Genomic DNA, 25,006 nt, shown 5'->3' with positions numbered 1-25,006 from the left:
CGAACTTGGGGTTGTTTAGCGAAGGTCAATGTACCAATTACCAAGAAGCGTAAGTTTGGACCAAAAACAGTTGATTGTATTTTCCTGGGTTATGCTTTTCATAGCATTGCCTATAGATTTCTAGTGGTGAAATCTGAGGTACTTGACATGAATGTTGGTATAATCATGGAGTCGAATGATGTGACTTTTTTGAGGATATTTTTCCTATGAAGGATATGCCTAGCTCATCTAGTCAGAGGTTAGAGACAACTCCTGGACCTACCGTTCCATTGGAACATTCCGAGAAGAAACACATAGATATTCCTGAGGAGGATGACAATGAAGCTCCTAGAAGGGGCAAGAGACAAAGGACCGCAAAGTCATTTGGTGATGATTTCATTGTGTATCTCGTGAATGATACTCTCACTTCTATTTCAGAAGCTTATTCATCTCCTGATGTGCATAGTGAGATGGATTCCATCATGTCTAACGGGACATGAGATATCACCGATAGTCCTTATGGGTGTAAAAATGTAGGGTGTAAGTGGGTGTTTAAGAAAAATCTTATGCCTGATGGTACATTTGAAAAGTACAAGGTGCAGCTTGTAGCCAAGGGATATACCCAAAAAGAAGGTGAAGTTTTCTTTGATACTTGTGCGCCTCTAGCCAGATTGACCACCATTCGAGTACTACTCTCATTGGCCGCTTCACACAATCTTCTCGTTCATCAAATGGACATTAAGGCAACTTTTCTAAATGGAGAGTTGGAGGAGGAAATTTACATGGAACGACTTGATGGTTTTGCGGTATATGGTCATGAAGGAAAAGTGTGTAAATTGTAGAAATCTTTGTATGGTTTTAGACAAGCACCTAAGCAATGGCACGAGAAGTTCGAAAGAACTTGGACATCTACGGGCTTTGTTGCAAACGAAGGCGACAAGTGTGTGTACTATCACCATGGTTGGGGCGAGGGAGTTATATTATGTTTGTATGTTGATGACATACTTATATTTGGAACAAATCTCAAGGTCATTCAGGAAGTTGAAGATTTTCTGAATCAAAATTTTGAGATGAATGACCTTGGAGTATCTGATGTTATCTTGAACATCAAGCTTTTAATAGGTGGTGATGGTGGGATCACTCTGTTGCAGTCTCACTATGTGGAGAAGATTCTGGATCGCTTTGGATATTCAGATTGCAAACCTTCTCCATCACCTTATGATCCGAGTGTTTTGATTCGGAAGAACAAATGAGAAACAAATGATAAATTGAGATATTCTCAAATCATTGGCTCGCTTATGTATTTATCTAGTGCTACGAAGCCTGATATCTCATTTGCTATGAGTAAACTAAGCCGATTTATTTCAAACCCGGGAGATGTTCATTGGCATGCACTCGAGAGAATAATGCGCTATCTGGAAGGTACTGCCGGTTATGGACTTCATATACCGGGTATCCAAGAGTACTTGAAGGTTACAGTGATGCAAATTGGATATCTGATGCTGATGATCTTAAAGCAACAAGTGGTTTATGTGTTTACACTTGGTGGTGGTGCTGTTTCTTGGAAGTCTTGCAAGCAGACCATCTTAACAAGGTCAATAATGGAGGGAGAACTCACATCATTAGACATGGCAACAATTGAAGCAGAATGGCTTCGAGAACTTTTGATGGCCTTGTCTGTGGTTGAAAAACCAATACCAGCTATTCTAATGAACTGTCATAATCAAACTGTGCTCATCAATGTAAACAGTTCTAAGGATAATAAGAAGTCATCAAGACATGTGAGAAAGAGACTGAAATCTGTCAGGTTCATGAGAAACTCCGGAGTTATAGCGTTGGACTATATAAACACATCGAAGAATCTGGCAAATCCCTTCACAAAGGGTTTATCATGAAATGTGATAGACAATGCATCAGAGAAGATGGGATTGAGACCCACTATATCAGTTGTTCATGGTGGCAAACCTATTCTTTGTGATCGGAGATCCTATGAATTAGAATTGGCGAGACAAGCTTTTGGACAATTGAGAGGAGAATATTTATTTTATAAAGATCTACTCCATTATGATGCAATTCTCTCATAATCTGTATGGTAGGCTGATATTTATCTGAAGTTTACTTCGGGAAAGATCGTGCGATTGAAGAACGTGCATTACGTTCTACTATAAATAAAAATCTCATCAACGGTTCTTGTTTGTGTCGAGATGGTTATAGATTGGTATTTGAGTCCAATATGGTTCTAGTATCAACGTGTGGACAATTTGTTGGGAAGTGCTATGAGAGCGGGGGCGTGTTCTGCTTATCTTTGTCAGACTTTTGCACTAAAGTTATTAATCATGTTTGTAGTGTAACTGGATAAAATGTTTGGCATTCACGACTTTGTCGTATTAACTTGGGTGTCATGAAGCCGCTAGCAAATTTGAGTTTAATCCCGAAATTTACAATTGTCAAAGGTTCTAAGTGCCAAGTTTGTGTGCAAGCAAAGCAACCTCGCAAGTCCCATACGACTGTTGAGGCGAGGAATTTGGCACCACTTGAACTCATACATTCAGACCTTTGCGAGATGAATGATGTGTTCACAAAGGTTGGAAAATATATTTCATGACTCTTTCGATGACTCTACTAGATATTGCATGATATATTTGTTGGAAACAAAAGATGAGGCTTTGCACTACTTTAAAATATGTAAAGCCGAAGCAGAGAATCAACTTGATCGAAAGATCAAAAGGCTTAGGTCGGATCGCGGTGGAGAGTATTTTTCCAATGAGTTCAATTTATTCTGTCAGGAACATGGTATAATACATGAGAGGATGCCTCCCTATTCTCCTCAACCAAATGGGGTTGTTGAACGAAAGAACCAAACTCTAACTGATTTGGTTAACGCCATATTACACACAGCGGGACTTTCCAAGGAATGGCGGGGGAGGCTTTGATGATTGCAAGTCATGTCCTAAATAGAGTTCCCACAAAGAATAAAGAGATTACCCCATTTGAGGAATGGGAAAGGAAAAGGCTCAAACTCTCATACCTACGAACTTGGGGTTGTTTAGCGAAGGTCAATGTACTAATTACCAAGAAGCGGAAGTTTGGACCAAAAACAGTTGATTGTATTTTCCCAGGTTATGCTTTTCATAAAAATTGGCTATAGATTTCTATTGGTCAAATCTGAGGTACTTGACATGAATGTTGGTACAGTCATGGAGTCAAATGATGTGACTTTTTTGAGGATATTTTTCCTATGAAGGATATGCCTAGCTCATCTAGTCAGAGGTTAGAGACAACTCCTAGACCTATTGTTCCATTGGAACATTCCGAGAAGAAACACATAGATATTCCTGAGGAGGATGACAATGAAGCTCCTAGAAGGGGCAAGAGACAAAGGACCGGAAAGTCATTTGGTGATGATTTCATTGTGTATCTCGTGAATGATACTCTCACTTCTATTTCAGAAGCTTATTCATCTCCTGATGTGCATAGTGAGATGGATTCCATCATGTCTAACGGGACATGAGATATCACCGATCGTCCTTATGGGTGTAAACATGTAGGGTGTAAGTGGGTGTTTAAGAAAAATCTTATGCCCGATGGTATATTTGAAAAGTACAAGGTGCGGCTTGTAGCCAAGGGATATACCCAAAAAGAAGGTGAAGTTTTCTTTGATACTTGTGCGCCTCTAGCCAGATTGACCACCATTCGAGTACTAATCTCATTGGCCGCTTCACACAATCTTCTCGTTCATCAAATGGACATTAAGGTAACTTTCCTAAATGGAGAGTTGGAGGAGGAAATTTACATGGAACGACTCGATGGTTTTGCGGTATATGGTCATGAAGGAAAAGTGTGTAAATTGTAGAAATCTTTGTATGGTTTTAGACAAGCACCTAAGCAAATGCACGAGAAGTTCGAAAGAACTTGGACATCTACGGGCTTTGTTGCAAATGAAGCCGACAAGTGTGTGTACTATCGCCATGGTGGGGGCGAGGGAGTTATATTATGTTTGTATGTTGATGACATACTTATATTTGGTACAAATCTCAAGGTCATTCAGGAAGTTGAAGATTTTCTGAATCAAAATTTTGAGATGAATGACCTTGGAGTAGCTGATGTTATCTTGAACATCAAGCTTTTAATAGGTGGTGATGGTGGGATCACTCTGTTGCAGTCTCACTATATGGAGAAGATTCTGGATCGCTTTGGATATTCAGATTGCAAACCTTCTCCATCACCTTATGATCCGAGTGTTTTGATTCGGAAGAACGAATGAGAAACAAAGGATAAATTGAGATATTCTCAAATCATTGGCTCGCTTATGTATTTATCTAGTGCTAGGATGCCTGATATCTCGTTTGCTGTGAGTAAACTAAGCCGATTTGTTTCAAACCCGGGAGATGTTCATTGGCATGCACTCGAGAGAATAATGCGCTATCTGGAAGGTACTGCGAGTTATGGACTTCATATACCGGGTATCCAAGAGTACCTGAAGGTTACAGTGATGCAAATTGGATATCTGATGCTGATGAGCTTAAAGCGACAAGTGGTTTATGTGTTTACACTTGGTGGTGCTGCTCTTTCTTGGAAGTCTTGCAAGCAGACCATCCTAACAAGGTCAATAATGGAGGGAGAACTCACATCATTAGACACGGCAACAATTGAAGCAGAATGGCTTCAAGAACTTTTGATGGCCTTGTCTGTGGTTGAAAAACCAATACCATCTATTCTAATGAACTGTCATAATCAAACTGTGATCATCAATGTAAACAGTTCTAAGGATAATAAGAAGTCATCAAGACATGTGAGAAAGAGACTGAAATCTGTCAGGTTCATGAGAAACTCCGGAGTTATAGCATTGGACTATATAAACACATCGAAGAATCTGGCAGATCCCTTCACAAAGGGTTTATCAAGAAATGTGATAGACAATGCATCGGAGAAGATGGGATTGAGACCCACTATATAAGTTGTTCATGGTGGCAAACCTATTCTTTGTGATCGGAGATCCCGTGAATTAGAATTGGCGAGACAAGCTTTTGGACAATTGAGAGGAGAATATTTATTTTATAAAGATCTACTCCATTATGATGCAATTCTCTCATAATCTGTATGGTAGGCTGATATTTATCTTAATGTGTTCTGAATGGCTTGGCTAGGCAGAGATGTTGTCCTACATAACATCTAGAAAGAATACACCTATATTATTTAGGTTGTTAAATGTCGCAGTCTGTGAGAGTTGGGTGCTCTCAAATAAACTCATGAAGAGGCGGATTATGACATATATGCTACTACTCGCGAGAAGTTTTTCAGCGGTCTAGTATCGGTCAAGTATTTTACGTGAAACATGTTTGCACAAAACTTGCAGTTCAAGGAGCGGTCCATTGTTCAAGTTGTGAACGAGTGTAGCATGGAGTTCTAGGTGGAAGTTCAACTTAATAGTCTTCACCGAAATACTGGTATATAAACAATGTTTTGGAACCATAGGCAAACTTGATATGCCTCTGGATCTAGAGGGGGGTTGTTAGACATATTGGGATTTAGACCATCTGTTATATCAAATAATTTCTAGAAAAATCCCATAGGCCCATGTGGCACGTTCATGAATGACAAGAAAGAAGCAAAAAAAAATTGCGCTAATGGAAAATGAAACTGAATGGTGGTGAATGATGACATTCATCTCCTCATTGATGGCATCAATATTTTGGTTTTAGTTCCATATCTTCATTAGTACATTGGTTTCTTCATACCATGTGTGCTAGCATATTTTGTCATGTAACAACTTGGAATGATTTGCCTACTAATGGGAGACGAAACTGACCACTTGATAGGATTTTTAGTGCGTCTGTTTCTCCTCTCCTTAATGAGAATTAGTGTTTAGTGTGTCCATTTCTGTTTCATCTCGTTACTCCTATAAGAGGTTGCTCCTCTTCCAGACGAGACACAACTCCTCGTGTTGTTCCAGAGCATTGCACCGTCTACCTCTTTCCCATCTCGCTTCCTGGCCTGCACCGGAGAGTGAGACAACAGGCCTCCGAAACCCCGCCTCTTGTGTCATCCGGTACAGGAGAGGGACGATCAGGTTTTTTGGAGAGTGCCATTGCGCGACTGCTGGATTCTTGTTTATCGTGACTACGAACGGTGACATCACCCACGACGAGTTCCCCAATGACGACTTCTTCCCCGACATCAACGACCTTTTCAGCGACATGACGATCGGGACATTGGCACGTTCTTCTACTGTGCCATATGCCATCTTATCCTCACTGTTAGGTCTAGCATTTGATTTATTGCTAGTAGCGACTGTCATGAATATGATGCATTTTGCTTATGTTTTTGATTGCATGACTAGTCTCAACGAATTGTTGCTAGTTTTTAGTTTCACCACTATATTTCTATTCATGTTTTATCCGCTATTTTTCTGGATTAAACTAAACGCAAAATGCCTAATTATTCAACAGGAACAGGAGCAGCAGCTGCAGCAGATCCGGCGTTGTATAGGAAGAAGCATCAGAGCCTGGGCGGCTGCGAAGTTATGGAAATGCTTGGGAGATGCTTGTGTGGCCTTGCTCTCTTTGAGATGGTTCCGTCAAGTCTTTGGCCTTGCGTTTGCATGTGGCACTTGCAGCACCACTTGTGCCTACTGCTGCTTCCAAGAAAGAAAAGTCTCCCGTTGTTCCCCGGCAACCAATTTGTGGCCGATTTGACACGGCCGGTTACCATCAGCATCTAAACAGATATACAAATCACGGTTTAAAAAGTTCAGTTTGTCAACAAGTCAAAGGTCAATGTCTTCTCAACAAAGCAACTATGCTGAATGTCATAGCCCAAGTTTAAATCAGATTCCAGTAGTACTTATTACCACCGTGGTGGGTCTGTTGCCGGTGCGGCTCTGGCCACGGCAGCTCTGCACCCGCGTTCTCCGGTGTATTTGGCTCGCCGGCGTTCTCTGCCAGGCAGAGCTTCATAGGGGTGAGTATATAAATTTATTACTGCATTAAGAAGGTTCAACGTGACAATTAAAATGTGGAAAATTGCCTCACTCCGCAAGACATTGTACGGACGAAAGAGATAGTTAACGCCCTAGGTTCTTTTTTCCTTTTCCGCTAGGCATATCGGTAAGTATTTTCATTCCGCTATAAAAGTATTTCACCTTTTTTTTAACATAATACAGAGTCAAGCGCTCATACATACACTTATAATCTCATCTCTATGAACGCGCACATGCATGTCTTATCTCTATGAGCTCCTTCGAGAGAAAGAGACGCTATATCATCTTGAGATTTACGTAGTCACCGTAGGCGCCTCGTCGTCCGTAGGAACATCTCCTCCCACTGAAAGCGCATCGTCGGAAATCCTAAAATAAATCCAAAAAATAATGGGAGCACCAGGACTTGAATCCCGATGGGCTGGGATACCACTTACCCTCTAACCATCCAACCACACAAGTTGGTTCGCAAAAAAAAAGTATTTCGCCTTGTCAGTTTTAGAAGAACCCTCACGGAAATGAGAAATACACTGTCAACATGTCCCAAAACCTGAAACTTTTTGTGTCGTGCCGGTAAGTCCTACACCGCTCTGAGTCCCCCATGCCGCGCGTACCCCAGCCCACCCTGGTTAAAATATTGCAACCCTATATCATGTTCCTCTCCCACCATTCGCCACCATCTTCTCATCCATCGGTAAATGAGTGAAACAATACATAAAGATACATCATTTTCTTACGCAATAACCTTTCACTTCTTTCTTTTTCTTTTCACTTCTTTCTTTTTCTTTCTTGCATGTTATGTTACTTGATTGCGACTTGGTTAAATCTCACTCGACTGAGACCTAGCCACACCCATATTTAAAAGCATAGTGTTGGGAAGATGATAATTAAGGAGATCCACCCTTGGTTGTGCAAAATAAAAGCTATACTATTTGATGATAATAAGTAGTACAAGGACAAATGAAATATAATTGCTTGCATATATATAGCAAAATACGAATGAATAGTTATAGTAAATAGATAATAATAGCGGCCGAGTATTTAATAGCATTGTTATGGTAGATAGAATCATGATCCAACAATGATAGAAAGAAAGCTGATGATAACAAAATAAATATATGCTAGAAAGAAAGCTGATGATAACAAAATAAATATATTGAATGAATCATGTTGAATTTGGATACTCCTACTAAGCCGCACAGATGCGCAGGCTATTGGCCTTGGTTGAGCAGGGCCATGAACTCGTCATCCGCGATGAGCCTTGCAAGAGCCTCCGGAGCCAGGCAGAGCTCCATGCCGATTCCACCTTCGCGCCCCAGCTCGTACACGGTGGCCCTTCCGTCAACCTTGTTCCCGCCGCCGCTCCGCACCGCCACCGGCCTCCCCCACCCAAAGTCGTTACCGAACACGTCGAACCGCGGCGAGTTGCCCGTCACCAGCAGCGCCGGGTGCCACCACCCGACCAGGTACGCGAACGGTGGCTCCGTGTGCCACGCCGCCGTGGACCCAACCAGGGCCGCCTCATCGCACGACGCCACCGCGCGGTTCAGCCGCCACGCCGCCGAACGCAGGCCACCGCGGAGGATCTCGCCGGCGGCCACCTTCGCCGTCGCGCACCGCACCATGGAGTTGCCCGAGTATAACTGGGGCACGCGCTTCACTCGACCCCGGCAGCTGACCGCCAACGTGTAGGAGGTCTCCTGCTCCGGCCGGAGGCGCCGGGCGCGGGTCACGGCGAGCCACAGGTGCGCGAGCAGGGACTGCAGCGAGGAAACGGTGGCCGTGCCTGATATCTCGGCGTTGGCTCTCGCTTTGAGGCTCCTGATGCTCTCCGCGGAGAATGCCAAGAAGCATTCCTCCACGGGTGGGCCGTGGAACCGCCGCACGGCGTGATCCAGCGTCGGGAATGGAAGCGGCACGGGAACCGGGCAGCCGTCCGGGAACCACCGCTCCAGCACGGGCTCCGGCGTGGCGATCGCCTCGCTGCTGCCGTTCCAGCTGCTGCGGCTGATCTCGGACCACGTGTTGAACAGGTGCCAGAACGCAGTCCCGTCCGCGACGCCATGGTTGAGCGATATGGCCACGAACACGCCGTCTGCGAGCTCGGTGACCTGGGCGGCGAGGACTGGGATGCGGGAGCCGCTGCGGCTGCCCACGGCGGCGTCGGCGCCGACCAGCCCGTTGAGAGGGAAGAAGGACCAGACCACGCTAGGGATACTCAGCGAGCCAGCCACGTCGGCGACGTTGGTGTCTGCCGCCACGGCGTGGACGAACTCGGCGCCGTGCCCGGTGCATTGCAGCGAAACGGTGACGCTGCCGCCGGTGTGTTCCTCGGTGGCGAGGCGGCCGGCGTAGGGGTAGAAACGTGCCACTGCGCGCGCCAAGGACTGCGCGAGGTGGTCGACCATGTGCTCTGCCGTCGTCGGCGTCGGTGGCCGGGGCAGGAGGACGCCCATCTGGATGTAGTCGACGGTGAGCATCTGCAGGTCCCACGGCGTGAGGTGCACCGTCTCAGTCGACTTTGGTTTCGTCGTCGTCTCCGTCTCCCCGTCGCTTGCCGGCCGCACCATTCGCCGAGACACGATGCGGACACCGTGCTGGCACGCAGATGCTGAGGCCTCCGTTGCCATCACCTCGCTGTGGCCACAACTCAGAGCGAGATGATGCTAGCTGGTTTAGTCTGCTGGATATGGTCAAAGATGGTGTGCGCTCGCCGGTGTGATGGATTTGGGAGACTCAAGGGGGAGGATATAGTCTTGGGGGTATGTTCTCCAAAAAAAAGGGCTTTGGGGTAACCAAGAAATCTACGGCTAATAAGGCCCCTCTCAATGCTTCATCTTCTACAGGTGCTAATCCTTTCATGTAGGTAAAAAAATCTAATGTGGCAAGTTATTTAAGAGGAGAGAGATGAGTGTGGTGACCTCACGAAGAAACAATGCTAAATGCGTGAATCTAGGCAAAACATTTAAAGAAAAAAAGCCCATCAATACATGAAAAACTTTAGTTGCTAACTCATTAAATGAAGCAAGCTAAACACCTATGCATTGAGGAGTATAGTTGCCAAGCTATTTAATGTGCTTAACACCTCATCTAAGCACCCATCCATTGGCAACAGCCTAAGACATTTATGAAAATCTTCACATTATCTCTACTCCTAAAGGGGACTAGATACATCGTTCGTTTCGTACCCTCACCCATCGATCAAACGCCATACTGCCCCCGTCGATTTTATCCATCGCGAGGCTCCCCACCGGTTTTTTCTGTGCCAGGCTCCTCCACCTCCCATCTGGTTTTTCTAATGTAACCGTACGTCTGTACCCAAATCAGCCATACAACAAAAATCAACACCAATCACTAAGATTTCTAATGTAACCGAACCCAAATCAGCCATACACCAATCGCGAGGCTTTCCTTCTATCAATGGATTGATGGATACCACAAATCAGCCATACAATTATTCCTCCTTCATATGTATGTCATACGAGAACGGGGGGTCGACCCGTTGGTTGGACAGTTGAGGTTGCTGCTAGCCCACCCGAGTTCGAGTCTCGGCACGGACGCGCGGTGCTCACGGAGTTTCTTACAAAAAAGTCAACAAGTTTATATGTATGTCATACAAAAGGCGCATTTTTATATGATTATTGTTGCAGAACATGAGAGAGATAAAGATGTATTTTGGCGAGAGATAAAGATGTATTTTGGCGAGAGATGAAGATGTATTTTGGCGATATTCAAAAAGAATCCATTGACAAGGGTTCTGAGACGACGTCGTTGGAAGGGGATGAAAGTTTCCAAAGTTTTTTTTATAATATAATGATATGCAAACGGTGATATCTCATAACAAATCAAAAAAAGCAAATACAAATGTCATTGCACAAGGTTTTTTTTAATCTTATTATCAGTCATTACTTCGTCATATAATTTTCTGTATAGAACTAACTTGGCTCATTTTGTATACTAATTTGGCTCATTTTTGTATCATGACGACAGACTGTGTCTGTAATCCTGGAGATACTACAGTCATCGAATCAATCATGTCTGCCTCCAAGAAAACCAAGTTCATGGACATTGGAGATACCTTGTTATCAAACGATGAGTTGGAATGCCTTATAAAAGATGATATGTTCTTGCAAGATGGTGTAAGACCAATCGCGTAAACTTTGTGCTTAATAATGTAAACCATATATAATATCAAATAACATAAATATATTGTATATGTGAGATTACAGGTGATAAACGTTAACATATATTGTATGCTTGCTCATGACCATCAACGGGACAGGGCGGGCGAAAAGGTACATATCATTAGCACGTTTGTATCTGTCAGATAAAAGAAGAGGAGAAAAAGATATTGACCCATCAAAATATCGTCACATCATACACATGTTAATACTAATCTATAATAAGAGATGGTTAGTCTCGCCTCATTATCCATACATATAATGATGTATAATTTTTAATTACTCCATGTGTATAATGATTTTATTATTATTTATATCTAATTGTGTCTACAACTTATATGATATTTCCACCAGTTATTCCTTTCGATTGCCATTCCTGGGTACCATTGGTATCTATCAGTCATCAATGCCAAAAAAAAACATGAGATTCATGTATTGCTTGTGCAGGATGGGTACGAGTTGATGAAGATGTTTTTGTTATACTTGCTCAAATATCATGCGAATGAAGCTAAAGACAATATTCTTGATATTGTGCAGGAATTTCTTAAGCACGTCAAATATATCTTAATTTGTAACAGATTTTTAGTTGGATTATCGCTCAATATATATGCATCATCAAATTTCCTTTTTATTATCAATTTAAATGACAAGTGAATTGGACTTAAATTATTATCCGATTGTGCCCGTGTTATCTCTTTCACTACATCTAAAATTTAACATGCATTATGTCTACAAAACTCCAACAAAATATTGCAAAATCCCGTGGCGACGCACGGGCATTCTACTAGTTTTGCTTCGGGTGCTGACCGGTGCGATCGTGGCATGGTACATGGTTGGGAGAAGCACCACTAATAATCCATTTAGAGAGATATCCGAGATAGTACTGAACAAAATGCCCTAGGTGCAGGCATTCATAAGGAAATTCAAAGGTGGGTGATCAAGTTTAGAAAAAGTGTAATCAATGAGTTAACACAACAATGGCATGAGATCACATGGATGGAGGTCCAGCCAACACAGGAGCCAATAAGAGCTAGTTAAGCAGGAGACACGGCTCACATGGTCCGATTCAGCGGCGTTCCCTATAGTATGGCAAGTGGTCTGATTCGGCGTTCCATATATGGCAAAAGATCTGAGCGGAGTTGTTTATATGGCAAGTGGTCTGATCCTGCGTTTCATATATGGCAAGAGATCTGAACAGAGTTACTTATGTGGTAAGTGGTCTGATCCTGCGTTCCATATATGGCAAGAGATCTGAGCGAAGTTGTTTATATGGCAACTAGTCCGATTCCATATATGGCAACTTGGATCATGTGTGCTTCTAGTGATCATGTGACTAGTATATACAGTCGGCTGATCTAGATGCTCGCTCACGTGGCCTGATTCGGTGGCGGCCGGAGGGATACATACTCCAACGATAAGCTAATGACAGGCTGTTTGAACAGTCTCTCGACTCCTTCGAACTATCCACTATATTATTTTCAACACGTGAGCCAAAAAAAAAAACCCATCCATTACGTACCCATCCCTTTTCCTGCTGGACCCTCATGTTACTGCTTGATCTTCCGTCGCAGCGGAACATTTCTCACTCGAGCCCTCTTCTTTAAAACATGATGATGCCCATCTCACATTCACAATGACCCCCTCTTTTCTTCACAACCTACTTCTCCACATACCGCTAAGGAGTGAAGCGGAGGAAAGAAGTCGTCGCCGTTGTCCTCCCGTTGAGTTGTGTGTGTGTGCGTGTGTAGTCCCTCTGCACGCATGCCATGTTCTCGAGGGAGGAAAATGGCTGCCGCTGCGTGCGCACGCTGATTTATTGAGTGGAAGCCGCTGTCAATGTCCACGCACGTGAAGTCATCGGCGCGGAAGTGCAGATGCCCTCCGCCTTCAAGCTGACTGCCTTGTGCCTTTTCTCCAAGTCGCGCGTCTTCATCCCGCATGGCGTCCTCCTCCACCGCTGCTTGACGGCCTACTGTGCCGACCCTCGATGGTCCCTTTGTGCACCGTACGGACCGTTAGCCTACAAGACACGGATGAGCCATGTCTAGTATCGGGTCTGGCCGTGAATGTTCAGTATAAAGGCATGGCTTTGGATTGCTGACTACACTCGGCAACATGCATGTGTAGTTCGTCTGCCTTCATGTGTTTTTAGATTGGATTGTTCCCATCTATGCTATTTTTTATCGGCGGCAATTGTTGTTCTGCTGCACTGATTTTATCGGGTCTTTGTCTTACGACTTTTCGACTGTCTACTACAACAGGTTTTGTCCGGCTCTGGCAAGGGAGAGGCAATGACGGCGGCGTGCCTTCAGCTCGCTTCAGTGCTTGTAAGAGCATCTCCAACCGTTGGCCCCGCAGGGGGCGCCTAAAATCGCCTCCTAGGGTGAGCGGCGCAAAAACTCGGCCTGGGACCGAGCTGGTCCCCAGCCGCCGGTCCCAGGGCCGTCCCCAAGCGCGTTTAAATTTTTTTAAATATATAGCAAAGTTCAAAATTCGGCGAAGTTCGGCATATATTACATTTAAAAAGCGGGTTTTTATTACATATATAATTAAAACAGAACTGGCTAAAAGCAGAGTAGTCGCCGTCGTCGTCGTCCGGCTTCTCCTCCTTGACGCGGCCGTCCCTGGTGGACCCCTGACCGGCGTCGTTTATGCGGGTTGGTGGCGGCGGCGCGGCGTCGTCGTCGCTGTCGTCGATGACGACGATTCCTCCCTCGTCGCGGCTCCGGCGGCGCTGCGCGAATCACCGCAGGGCGGCGCACTGGCGCTCCCCCGCCATCTTCAGGGAGTCTGCGCACGCCCATTCTAGGGTCGCGTCGTCGTCGACCTCGACGTCGGCGCTGTGCTCCGTCTTCACCGCGGGGAGGCCCGGCTCTGTCTTCACCGGCGCCAGGCCCGGCTCCATCTTGGGCTTGACGAATTGCGGAGGAGCCGACGAGGGGGCGCGTCGGCCGCCCTCATTGATGACGATAGCGGCACTGCGAGTGCGCCGGCCGAGCGGCGTCTCCGCCGCGGGCTCGGCCTTGACGCCGAGCAGCGCCGGAGCGCCGGACGAGTGTGAGGAAGAGCGGGAGGAGGAGGAAGAAGAGGAGGCGCCGAACCTCCTGGGCAACCATTTCCCGTCGCGTCAGCGGTGAGCCGTGGCCGTGGCAGCCGCACTCGTCGGGGGGTATGCCAACGGCGGGTCGTTGCCGCCCTCGAGGTACGTCAGAACGCCCTCGAGGGTCCGGCCGGGGACACCCCACCACAGGCGGCGTCCGTCGCTGTTCTTTGGTCCGGCCACCACCGGCGCGTCGTTGGTGGACGCCAGCCTCTGCTGCTGCCGGCACTGACAGTATGCCGTCCACACCGCTGTGTTGTCGGCGGCATACTCGGGGAGGGCGAGCTGGGCGACGGTGAGGGAGGCGCGCACGACGTCGACCTCGTCGACGAAGTAGCCCTGTTTCGCCACGGCGTCGGGCAACGGGGGAATGGGCACTCCCCCGTTGCTGAGTCTCCACCCCGTTGGCCCGACGCGCATGTCCGGCGGCACCGGGATGTTCGCCTGGAACAGGAGCCACGACTCCTGTTCGCGGAGCGATCGGCGGCCGAAGCCGTTGGCCGCGGCCTCATCGTCGGGGAACCACTCGGCCATCGGGAGAGGGAGGGAGGGAGGGAGAGCGAGGGCTCGGCGACGGCGCTTGGGAGAGGCAGGGCTCGGCGACGGCGCTCGGGAGAGGTAGAGGGCGGGCTAGGGCGGGTGTGGCTGGTGTAGCCAGAGGCGAGGGAGGCCACCGGCTTCTATAGCGGCGCCGCCCCGTGTGTACCCGTACGAGGGAGGGGAGGCGTCGGCGCGCCGCCCCGTGAAAACGCCGCCCATGAGGAATCACTGGTAAGGCTGACCGGCGGCAGCCTTGCCATTGATTCCCCGCGGAAAACCGAGGCGTTCGGGGAAGATGATGCGCGGTGTCGCTGACGCGGCGGGCCCGCGGCTCTTTCGCGCCAAAATCGCTTGCCCCGACGCCCACGAGCGCCCCCCAGCTCGCCGGGTTCGGCCTGTGTCCGCTGGCGCTACCTTCGGCCCAAGCCGGCGAAAATCGGGGTTCTGGGGGCGCGACTGGGCTGATTTTTCAGCGCCGGCGCGAAAAAAACGCCTGGGAAGGCCTTTCTGGGGGCGCGGCTGGAGATGCTCTAATCGTCGATAGGGTGTCTACGGATCTGGGTGTAATTTTTATTATTTCTTGTGTTCATTGTACTGTCATGATTAAAGAAGAATAGGTTGAAAGTTTTCTTGAAAAAATATAAATGTGAGATTTAATAAAACAAATTTCACCACTTTATTTCATGTCGCATAATAATGCTACTTAGAGATTTATAATAAAAATTAAAATGATATTATGAAACAGTGGGATTACCTACGATGCAAAAACAAAAGGTTGAAGGGAGGAGAACCAACTTATAAGACACCTCCAAACTGATAAAAAATAAATTAAGAAATGTTTAGTGGAGCCGTTAATGGTTGGAACCATGCAAAGCAAGTAGCCGGCCGGTCACTCCATTGTACCCGCAGGGTAGATCCTAAAGCGCTGGAGCACGTCCTCCCGGTTGGCTGCGGCGGCGGCGTACGCCTCGTTGAACTCCCGGAAGAGGAACGGTCTGAACTTGGCCTGCCCCCCCTCGGTCACCAGCGCCGGCGCGGGCTCGATGCGGCAGTCCATGTCCGGCAACATGATGGTCACCACCGACAACCTCGCCGCACTGGAGTTGGTCACTGCGCGGTGCTCTACGCTCTGAAGCAACCCGTTCGTCACGATCTGCACACACAGCACAAACGAGGAATGAATGATCTCACCAACACGTACACTACATAAGTACCAAATTAGCGATCGATGAGGAATTGAAGATGGACCTCCATCAGGTGGCCGAAGTTTATGACGAAAGCGTTTGGGACGGGCTGCACGGCGATCCACCGGCCCTTGTGCTTGGCCTGGAGGCCGCTGACGTCGCCCTGCGACAGCACGGTCAGGAGTGGTCGGTCGCAGTGCGGCAGCAGGCCCAGCGTCAGGCTCGGGTCCGGGCACGGCGGGTACCAGTTCACGTTCATCAGCGTCCAGCCGCCGCTGAGCTCGCCGCGGAAGAAGCTCTCCTCCAGCCCGAGCCCCTCGGCGATGAGCCCGAGCAACGTGGCGGCCAGCGTCCGCACCGCTGTGGCGTACGCGGCCAGGCTGGGCACGAAGGCGGCTGGCTCGGCCGGCCAGTCCTGCGAGAACCTGTCGACGGGGAAGCACTGCAGCTGAATGTAGTCGCGCCAGTACCGACCGCCGCCGCTACGGTCGAGGACGTAGGTGGTGCTGGTGTCGACGCGGAACGGTTTGGTGAGGTCGTCGGAGTAGTAGGGGAGCTTCTCCTCCGCCGGCATGGCGAAGAACTCCGCCGCCGCGGACCGAAACGCCCCGACCACCTCGTCGCCCACGCCATGGTTCACAACCTGTTTGCAGCACATCCATGGAGTACCGAGTCCAAAATCAATAGCTGAGTGGCGCGGATCGATAAACAAACAATTGCGGTGGTGCGTGCGTGCGTGCCTGGAAGAAGCCGAACTCTTTGCTGGCCTTGATGATCTCATTGACGACGAGGTGGCGACGGCGGCCGGCGGCGAGGTCGATGACAGGCAGGGTGACCGTGGGATCGACGAGCTCGTCGGGTTCGGGGCGCTTCTCCGGCGGCAGGACGTACTCGTCCGGCACGGCGTGGTGCACCGGGGTGTTGGACAGCAGCCCCATCTTCTGGATGGATCAGATTTTTCAGACTAGCTAGTAGCGTAGCTACCTAGCTGCCAGAGCAACGTCAAACAAATGCTGTCTTCCCAACCGTGATGGTGGTACAAGCATAGAAATTTGAGGTCTTCCTCGTCACACGGGTCTCTCTCCCCACCCACAACTTTGTAGGCTCCTTCCACTCATACCAAGGCCACCTAGGCGCAAGGCCCGCACAAACTTGTTGGTATTGAGGACCCCCCCACCCCACACACACCCATAGGCACGCGGCCCGGTGACAATGTCCTAATTAACCTTGCATTTTGCTTCGGTTGTCTTATCCGACCATAATCGTAGGAAGACCCTCTCAAGCTTGTTGATGCTTTGAAGGGTGGTAGTTTGAATCACCAGCGGCGTGATGAAGTATATCACTTGGGAAGTCAGAACCGACTTGACAAGAGTGGCACGCCAAATGGTGGTGATGTTTTGGCCCTCATAGGTTGCCAATTTGCTCGCCATCTTATCCACAACAAATTGCAGGTCGATGAGCTTTAGCTTCCACACGGAGAGTGGGAGCCCCAAATATCGCAATGAAAATTAAGCCCTAATATTCGTGAGCCCCTGCGTGATGCAGCTCAAGTTGAGGTTGTCGCAGCGAATGGGAACCGTGGAGCTCTTATGGAAGTTAGTGCACAGACTGGTGACATCTTCAAAACCACACAAAATACTAGAGGCCGTGGCGTCTCAAGATCTCTGGATCTGGCACTCTTTCTTTGGCATGGCTGGATCATACAATGATATCAACGTGCTTCAGCGCTCGTCGGTGTTTGCTAGGCTTGCCGAAGGCAACAGCCCACCAGTGAACTTTACTGTCAATGGCCACACCTACGACAAAGGGTATTATCTGGGTGACGGTATTTATCCTTAGTGGACCACTATTGTCAAGACAATACCCAACCCTGTTGGAGAGAAAAGGAAAAGATTTGCCCAAGAGCAAGAGAGTGCTAGAAAGGATGTCGAGCGTGCCTTTGGTGTTTTGCAATCTCGATGGGGCATCGTTCGGTATCCTGCTAATACTTGGAGCACGCAGAAACTATGGGAGGTGATGACTGCTTGTGTGATCATGCACAACATGATCGTAGAAGACGAGCGCCCGGAACGTCTGTACGATCAAGGCTTTCAGTTTTAGGGTGAGAATGTTGTGCCTGAGCATGGAGTAGCGGCAACATTTGAGCAGTTCACTCAGTTTCATGAAGATATGCGTGATTGGGAAACTCACGTGCAACTGCAAAATGATTTTGGTTGAGCATATGTGGACTCATGTTGGCAACCAATAGATGTATCTTTTTTATTCGTTTTGCAAAACTATGTGAAACATTTTTAATTTTATTTGGCCTGTAAACTATACTATTTATTTGGGCGGACTATTTTGTTTGTTAAATTTTTATTTCATCATATGTGAGAATGCAATGCAAAATTGGGCAGCCAGCCGGCCACGCCTGCACATATGAGTCGGCGCGTTGGACGCGCTGCCAACCCATATGAAAAACAAGGCGGATGCCGGGCGGGCGACCGACACAAACGGACAAAAAGCGGACGAAATTGCCGTCCGTTTAAGTCGGCCCGTTGGAGTTGCTCTTAAAATCTATTTAGTGTTGACACATCAAGGTCTGATGATTCCATATTATATGTAGTTATGCATCATGTCTTTAATTGGAAGGACTCTACTAACAGAAAAGTTGAAGTGCAGCAATGCATGTGAGGTGAAACTTCAAGTGTGAAAAGGCAAGACTTTGGTCTTGGCACACGCTGGGAAGTGGATTTGCGCGCCCAACGTGTATCTGCGCGCGTCAAATCAAAGTGGCCCACTGTGTTGTCAGCGCTGCAGGGTATTCCAGCGCCCATAGCAAGTACACAGAGCTGTATTTCAAACTGATTGGACATGCAGGGTAGGACCAGGTCTATAGATTCTGCTGTTGCTAGGTTCTTTACATGCATCCTCGCATCCTTCCCTTAGAGCATCTCTAGTCATTGGCTCTCAGGAGGCATAAAAATCGCCTCTTGGGATGAGCCGGCGCTGGGCTGATCGGGTGTCCAATCGTTGTCCCTAGCCGTCATGATTGGTTCAGTTTTCGGCTCACTTTCGGCGAATAAAAGGCCCCATATGGGCGGCAATCGGCCCATATTTGATGTGGTTCGCCGTGGCTCGGCGTTCAATTATGAACATAAATATTTTTTTATTACATAGTTCATCATAGAAAAACAAATAGTTTAACAAAATAGTGCAACAACAAATAGTTCAATAAAAATTATATGATTTAACAAATAAAAACTCATATTTCATCACACGTCGAGTCCGGCGTCGCCCTTGACCCTCCAAAGGTGCTCCACCAGATCCTGCTGCAATTGATGATGCACCTGTGGGTCTCGGATCTCCTGACGCATACGGAGGTAGGCAGTCCAGGTTGCCGGTAGCTGGTGATCAACTTCGGCTAGAGGACTCTGTCTGTAGTATGGTTCAGTGTCAAACACTGACTCTTCCTGCTCGCTCTCGATGATCATGTTGTGCAAGATGACACAGCAAGTCATGATCTTCCATATTTGATCTTTCGACCAAGTCTGAGCAGGATAGCGGATAACAGCAAATCGAGATTGAAGCACACCAAAAGCCCGCTCGACATCCTTCCTGCAAGCCTCTTGCACCTTGGCAAAGTGGGACCTCTTGCCTCCTGGAACAACGTTTGAGATAGTCTTCACAAATGTAGACCATCTCGGATAGATGCCATCGGCTAGGTAGTACCCCTTGTTATAGTGCCGCCCATTGACCTCGAGGTTCACCGGAGGAGAATGACCTTCAACAAGCTTGGCAAAGACAGGGGAGCACTGCAGCACGTTGATGTCATTGTGAGTTCCTGGCATACCAAAGAAGGAGTGTCAAATCCAGAGATTCTGTGTGGCCACCGCCTCAAGTACCACATTGCAACCGCCTTTGGCGCCTTCGTACATCCCCTGCCAAGCAAATGGGCAGTTCTTCCATTTCCAATGCATGCAGTCGATGCTTCCAACCATCCCAGGAAATCCTCTTGCTGCATTCTGTGCTAGGATCCGAGCAGTGTCTTCTGCATTGGGGGTTCGCAAGTATTGCGATCCAAACACCGCCACCACTGCCCGACAGAACTTGTAGAAACACTCAATGCTGGTGGACTCGGCCATGCGCCCATAGTCGTCGAGTGAATCACTGGGAGCTCCATATGCAAGCATCCTCATCGTTGTTGTGCACTTCTGGATCGAGGTGAATCCAAGTTTGCCGGTGCAATCTTTCTTGCACTTGAAGTAGCTGTCGAACTCCCAGATGAAATTCACAATCCCGAGGAAAAGCTTTCGGCTCATCCGATAGCGGTGCCGAAATGTTTTGCAAGCAGTATAGGAAAAATTAATTGCAACATATTTGATCTATGCAATGGCCATCATTTATTAAAAAAAATGCAATGGCCATCCGAGTAATTGGGAGAAGAGAGAGAGAGTTCTCACAAGAGAGAGAGAGGAGGCGTCCTGCGGTAAATTTTACAATTTCGACCTTGGGATGAAATCAATTCACGGAATGAACTGCCCGTAAAACTATTTCACAGCACTGACCCTTTTGTGTAGCGCCCGCCACGCAGGCGCCACACCCTACGGTGCAACGCCCAGCTCTGGGGCGTTGCACGCGTGTCCACCGTGGCAGCCCTTGGGCCCGCACCGAGTAGTGCAGCGCCTCCGAGCTAGGCGCCACACATGTAATGTGCAGCGCCCGACCCGTAGGCACTGCACTGTGACTTATCCAGCGGCTTGGCCCCCCTCCCCCACTCCCCCCACCCCACACACCCCAACCCGAGCTTTGCCCCCTCTCCCACTCTCTCCCTCTCTCAAATCCTCTCCCAAAACTTGCAAATTTGAAGAATTTGTCCGTGGATTTCGAAGTCATACCCTCCCTCAAGGTAATCTTCTCCGATCCCCTTGTTTTGATCCAAGTAATGCTAGTTTGGGGAAACCCTAGTTTTGTTTGGATCTAGAGATTTGCATGGAGATGTGAGATCTTTGTTTGCCAATTTCCTATGATTAGGCTTTGTTAGTATGTTAGGGTTATTCTTATGGGTGTTCTTATGTTGGTGCTAGGGTTATGGTTAGGGTTAGGGTTATTGTTAGGGTTATGGTTAGGGTTAGGGTTGTTGTTTGATATATATATATATATATATATATATATATATATATATATATATATATATATATATATATATATATATATATATTAGGGTTTGTATTCCGTGTTAATCCTTAAATTAGTACTCATGGAAGCAATGTTACGTTGTGTTGTTTGAATGCTTATAGGGATGGGAAGAACATGTGTGTTTGTTCATCATGGGGACAAAGACGCCTTCTTGAAAGGCAATATTGAACCGGATCCGGATGAGCTAGATATGGTGTTTGATAGTAGTCCTAGCTATGCAGAGCTCTTGCAACAAGTGAGGAAAGATTTGAATTGGATGGACCCTAGTGATATCGTTGAGTTGGAGGGAAGGAATAATGTAGGTTTTGGAATGCACATCCGTTGGAAGACAATGCGTATCAACTCGGAGCAACGTTGGGTTGCATACAAGGAAACGGTGGCCGATTCACTTGACAAGGCTCTTGAGTTATTTGCAACGAAGAAGGTTGATTCAAATTTGCATTTGGACTTGAACCGGAAACCCTCCCCTTTGGTTGCTAGTAGCCCCCCACCCTTGAAGCGAGATGAAATTGTTGAACCCCTTTTGACCCAAGAAGTGAGGCCAACATTGAGCCCGTTTACAAACAACCAAGATGAAGCTTTGCAAGAGGACAATGATGAGTATGCAGACGATGACAATGAAGTTGATCTCCATGACAACTATGTGGGTGATCTTGACAAATATCATTTGCAAGAGACAATGGACCATTCCATCCCTTTTTCCCGTGCATATGCATCGGATTCGGATGACGAAGGTCCCGATGAACAAGTTGATGAGGAGGGGTTCACGGTGAAGGAGGCCAAAGCTTTCGAGAAGGTATTCGGTCGGGATCACAAGACACCATTGTTCAAGGATGTTAGTCTCGCGGATGAAGCCGTTGTGGATGGTGGCAAATCTATATCTCTTAGGGTTAGGCCAAGCTCTCACCGTGATTTGGGAGACGACAAGAACCGGATTGCTAAAGGGTGTAAGTTTGAAACCTTCTTGGAATTGAAGATGTGGCTCGACAACTACTCGGTTACGCATTATCGTCCACACAAGGTGGTGCATTCGGACGTCAATGTGCGCTACACGGTTGCATGTGCATGTGAAGATGAAATATGTCCGTGGATTGTGCGTGCAAGACCATGGAAAGGAGGTCCCGCTTGGCACGTACTGAGTTGTGTGCCAACTCACATGTGCTGAGGCAAAAGGGTGGATGGCAAGATTGTGTCCCAAGACCACAGACAACTCACGTCCGAGTTCATCGCTTACAGGCTCTCCAACTCAATATCCACACATCCAACAATGAGCGTCCAACATGTTATTGACCTTGTGAAAGCCATCTTTCATTACAAGGTGAAGTATGGCAAGGCATGGAAGGTGAAGCAAGCCGCATTTAAGATGTTGTATGGTACTTGGGAGGAAGCATACGCCGGGTTGCATACCTCCACACGGGTACTTGCAAGAAACCATGTGAGATAGTTGTTGAACGCTACAGGGCAGTGCTCACGAAGCTGGACTCCTTTTCCAGCCTTAGCTTGCTCCACACTAAGCGCAAACTATACGACATACTTTCTGTGATGCTTGGCCCAATCCTTAATCTTCCGCTGCCTTTTCCTATCCAACCTGCAAGTTTGAAACATAATATTAGTAGCATCGAAACCGCCGAGAAGCTGCTAAGTACTCAAGGTTAATTATATCTTACGCGTGTAGCAACTTGTCCGTGTCCTCCCACTCCGGCGGATGTGCCTGGAACAAACCAAACTGATGGCGCACTCGATGTGGGAGGTGAAGCTCAACCGCCCAGTTGCAAATGAGTGGGCACCGCATGCGCCAGAGATCCCTATCCCTAGTGCACATCGGATTCAACCTGAACTCTAAAGGGTTACCAAAGCTATCTCCTGTTCCATACGGCTCCCATATCACCTGCAAAATGGGATAGAATGCAAAATTGATATCGAGTTGCAATAGAAGCATCATAATCACTTATGCCATGTCAATTCACCTGCTCAGGTGTGATCGCGTCAAGCTCGCTCTGGTACAACTTGTACATGACCGAGGGATCATCTGTCGTCTCATTTATCACATCCCACTTGTAAGCCCAAGTGGGTAGCCGTAGTAGGTCGCCTTTGTCGTCCCAATCATCGTACTTCACCTTCTTCGGACGTCCAACCGGCAAACGCTCCCAGCTCCATATGGAAAGTGCGAGCAAACAACCACCAATACCTCCAGATGACCTACAACAGGCTTCGTCCAACTGCACATAAAAGAGAACATGGTTCAATTAAGAGCAAGATCGCATTCATAATGTAGCAATGAAGTGAAAAAGAAACAACTTCATACTTGTCTATACAAGTAAGCCAGTGTCGCCGAACCCCAACTCCATTTGCTATCGAAAACGGTCAACGCCTTCAGCCACATCCATGGAGCATTCTTGCCTGTGCCATCAGCAAACATAGTCCTGGATATCACATACCACATGTAGACACGAGCATATGTCTTGACCGTGTCCTCATCAGCTTCCGGTGGGCAACTACCAAAGTGCTCAGTAATCCACGTGAAAGTAGCACCGGCTGCGACTCTTTCCTTCTTGTTTTCTGCTGCTGGTTCCGGAGGCTCCGAAGGAACCATACCGATAAGGGCATGCATCTGCGCATGCCACCCATCGGAATCGGTGCTCATACATAGAGGATTCCCATCGATAGGAAGACCGGTGATCATAGCAATATCCTGGAGCGTCACTGTCATCTCCCCAGTCCGTATATGGAAACTATGTGTCTCCGGCCGCCAATGATCAATAAGCGCGGTGAGTGCTGGAGCATTGTTGGGTGGCGTCGACCGTCTGACCATATGAATGAAAGGGAGAAGTCCTGTCTCCCTTACATACGGTGTGTATCGCTCATCATAGAGCATACACCCAAGGGTGACCCCATGAGAACGAAGCTTCAAAGGTGCAAGCTCCTACAAACAAACAATTCATAACATTACATATGGGGCATTTGTGTTTGAAATAAATATGAAATTCATAAAACATGCCACTTTCATTATTACCCGCTGCTCCACCGCCATAGCGTACGACCGGTGTTGTTTGTCCCAGTGATCCAACCATATCAAATCAAACAAAACTAATAAACTAGGATTTCACAAATAACTAGGCCTACTTCATACAAATAAATTTTCCATAAACTATGCCTACTTCATACAAATAACTCTTCCATAAACTAAACTAGGGTTCCACAAATCAAACAAACAAGGGTTATAATACATGCAAAGTTCTAATACATGCAAGATTCAAATCTAATCTAATCAAACAAGCATTCCCCAAATCTTCAAAATATCATATTTTCTATGGATAGAAAGAAGGGGATCGGAGGAGAGTACCTTCTAGGATGGATTGGTGAAGAAATGCACGGACCAAATCGTCGGATCTGAAGGATTTGGGAGAGGGGATTGAGAGGGGGAGAGGAGGAAGCCGCCGGCGCGCCTGTTCTGTAACTGCTGGAATGAATGGGTAGGGTGGGGGGAGGGGGAGGGGGAGGGGGCGGCTGGCATCTAAGTCACAGTGCAGCGCCTACTGGCCGGGCGCTGCACATTACATGTGTGGCGCCTAGCTCGGAGGCGCTGCACTACTGGCTGCGGGCCCAAGGGCTGCCATGGTGGACACGCGTGCAACGCTCCAGAGCTGGGCGTTGCACCGTAGGGTGTGGCGCCTGCGTGGCGGGCGCTACACAAAAGGGTCAGTGCTGTGAAATAGTTTTATGGGCAGTTCATTCCGTGAATTGATTTTGTCTCAAGGTCAAAATTGTCAAATTTGCCGCGTCCTGCTGGTGCGTAGGTACGATTTGACTGTATTCCAAACGTATGCCCCGAGGAAAATGCGAGGAGGGACCAAGTGGGCCACGGTCG

At 47.6% G+C, this 25,006-nt stretch overlaps 2 protein-coding genes across 2 annotated transcripts; both read right to left on the bottom strand.

The window, feature by feature from the left end:
* Positions 1-8,101: 8,101 nt before the first annotated feature.
* On the bottom strand, positions 8,102-9,681 carry LOC123063363 (uncharacterized acetyltransferase At3g50280-like). Its single transcript, XM_044487150.1, has one exon. The coding sequence runs from the start codon at positions 9,583-9,585 to the stop codon at positions 8,167-8,169; it is 1,419 nt and encodes a 472-aa protein (XP_044343085.1). The 5' UTR covers positions 9,586-9,681; the 3' UTR covers positions 8,102-8,166.
* Positions 9,682-15,437: 5,756 nt separating this feature from the next.
* Positions 15,438-17,033, bottom strand: LOC123063285 (2'-deoxymugineic-acid 2'-dioxygenase). Its single transcript, XM_044487057.1, has 4 exons — positions 16,945-17,033; positions 16,701-16,901; positions 16,025-16,603; positions 15,438-15,929 (listed from the first exon to the last, which is right to left on the bottom strand). The coding sequence occupies exons 2-4, from the start codon at positions 16,896-16,898 to the stop codon at positions 15,666-15,668; spliced, it is 1,041 nt and encodes a 346-aa protein (XP_044342992.1). The 5' UTR covers positions 16,899-16,901; positions 16,945-17,033; the 3' UTR covers positions 15,438-15,665.
* Positions 17,034-25,006: the final 7,973 nt, after the last annotated feature.

This window comes from Triticum aestivum, chromosome 1A (assembly GCF_018294505.1).
Source record: "Triticum aestivum cultivar Chinese Spring chromosome 1A, IWGSC CS RefSeq v2.1, whole genome shotgun sequence".
Taxonomy (NCBI): Eukaryota; Viridiplantae; Streptophyta; class Magnoliopsida; order Poales; family Poaceae; genus Triticum; species Triticum aestivum.
Note: the sequence above shows the minus strand (reverse complement) of the source record. Positions and strands in the feature narration are given on the sequence as shown.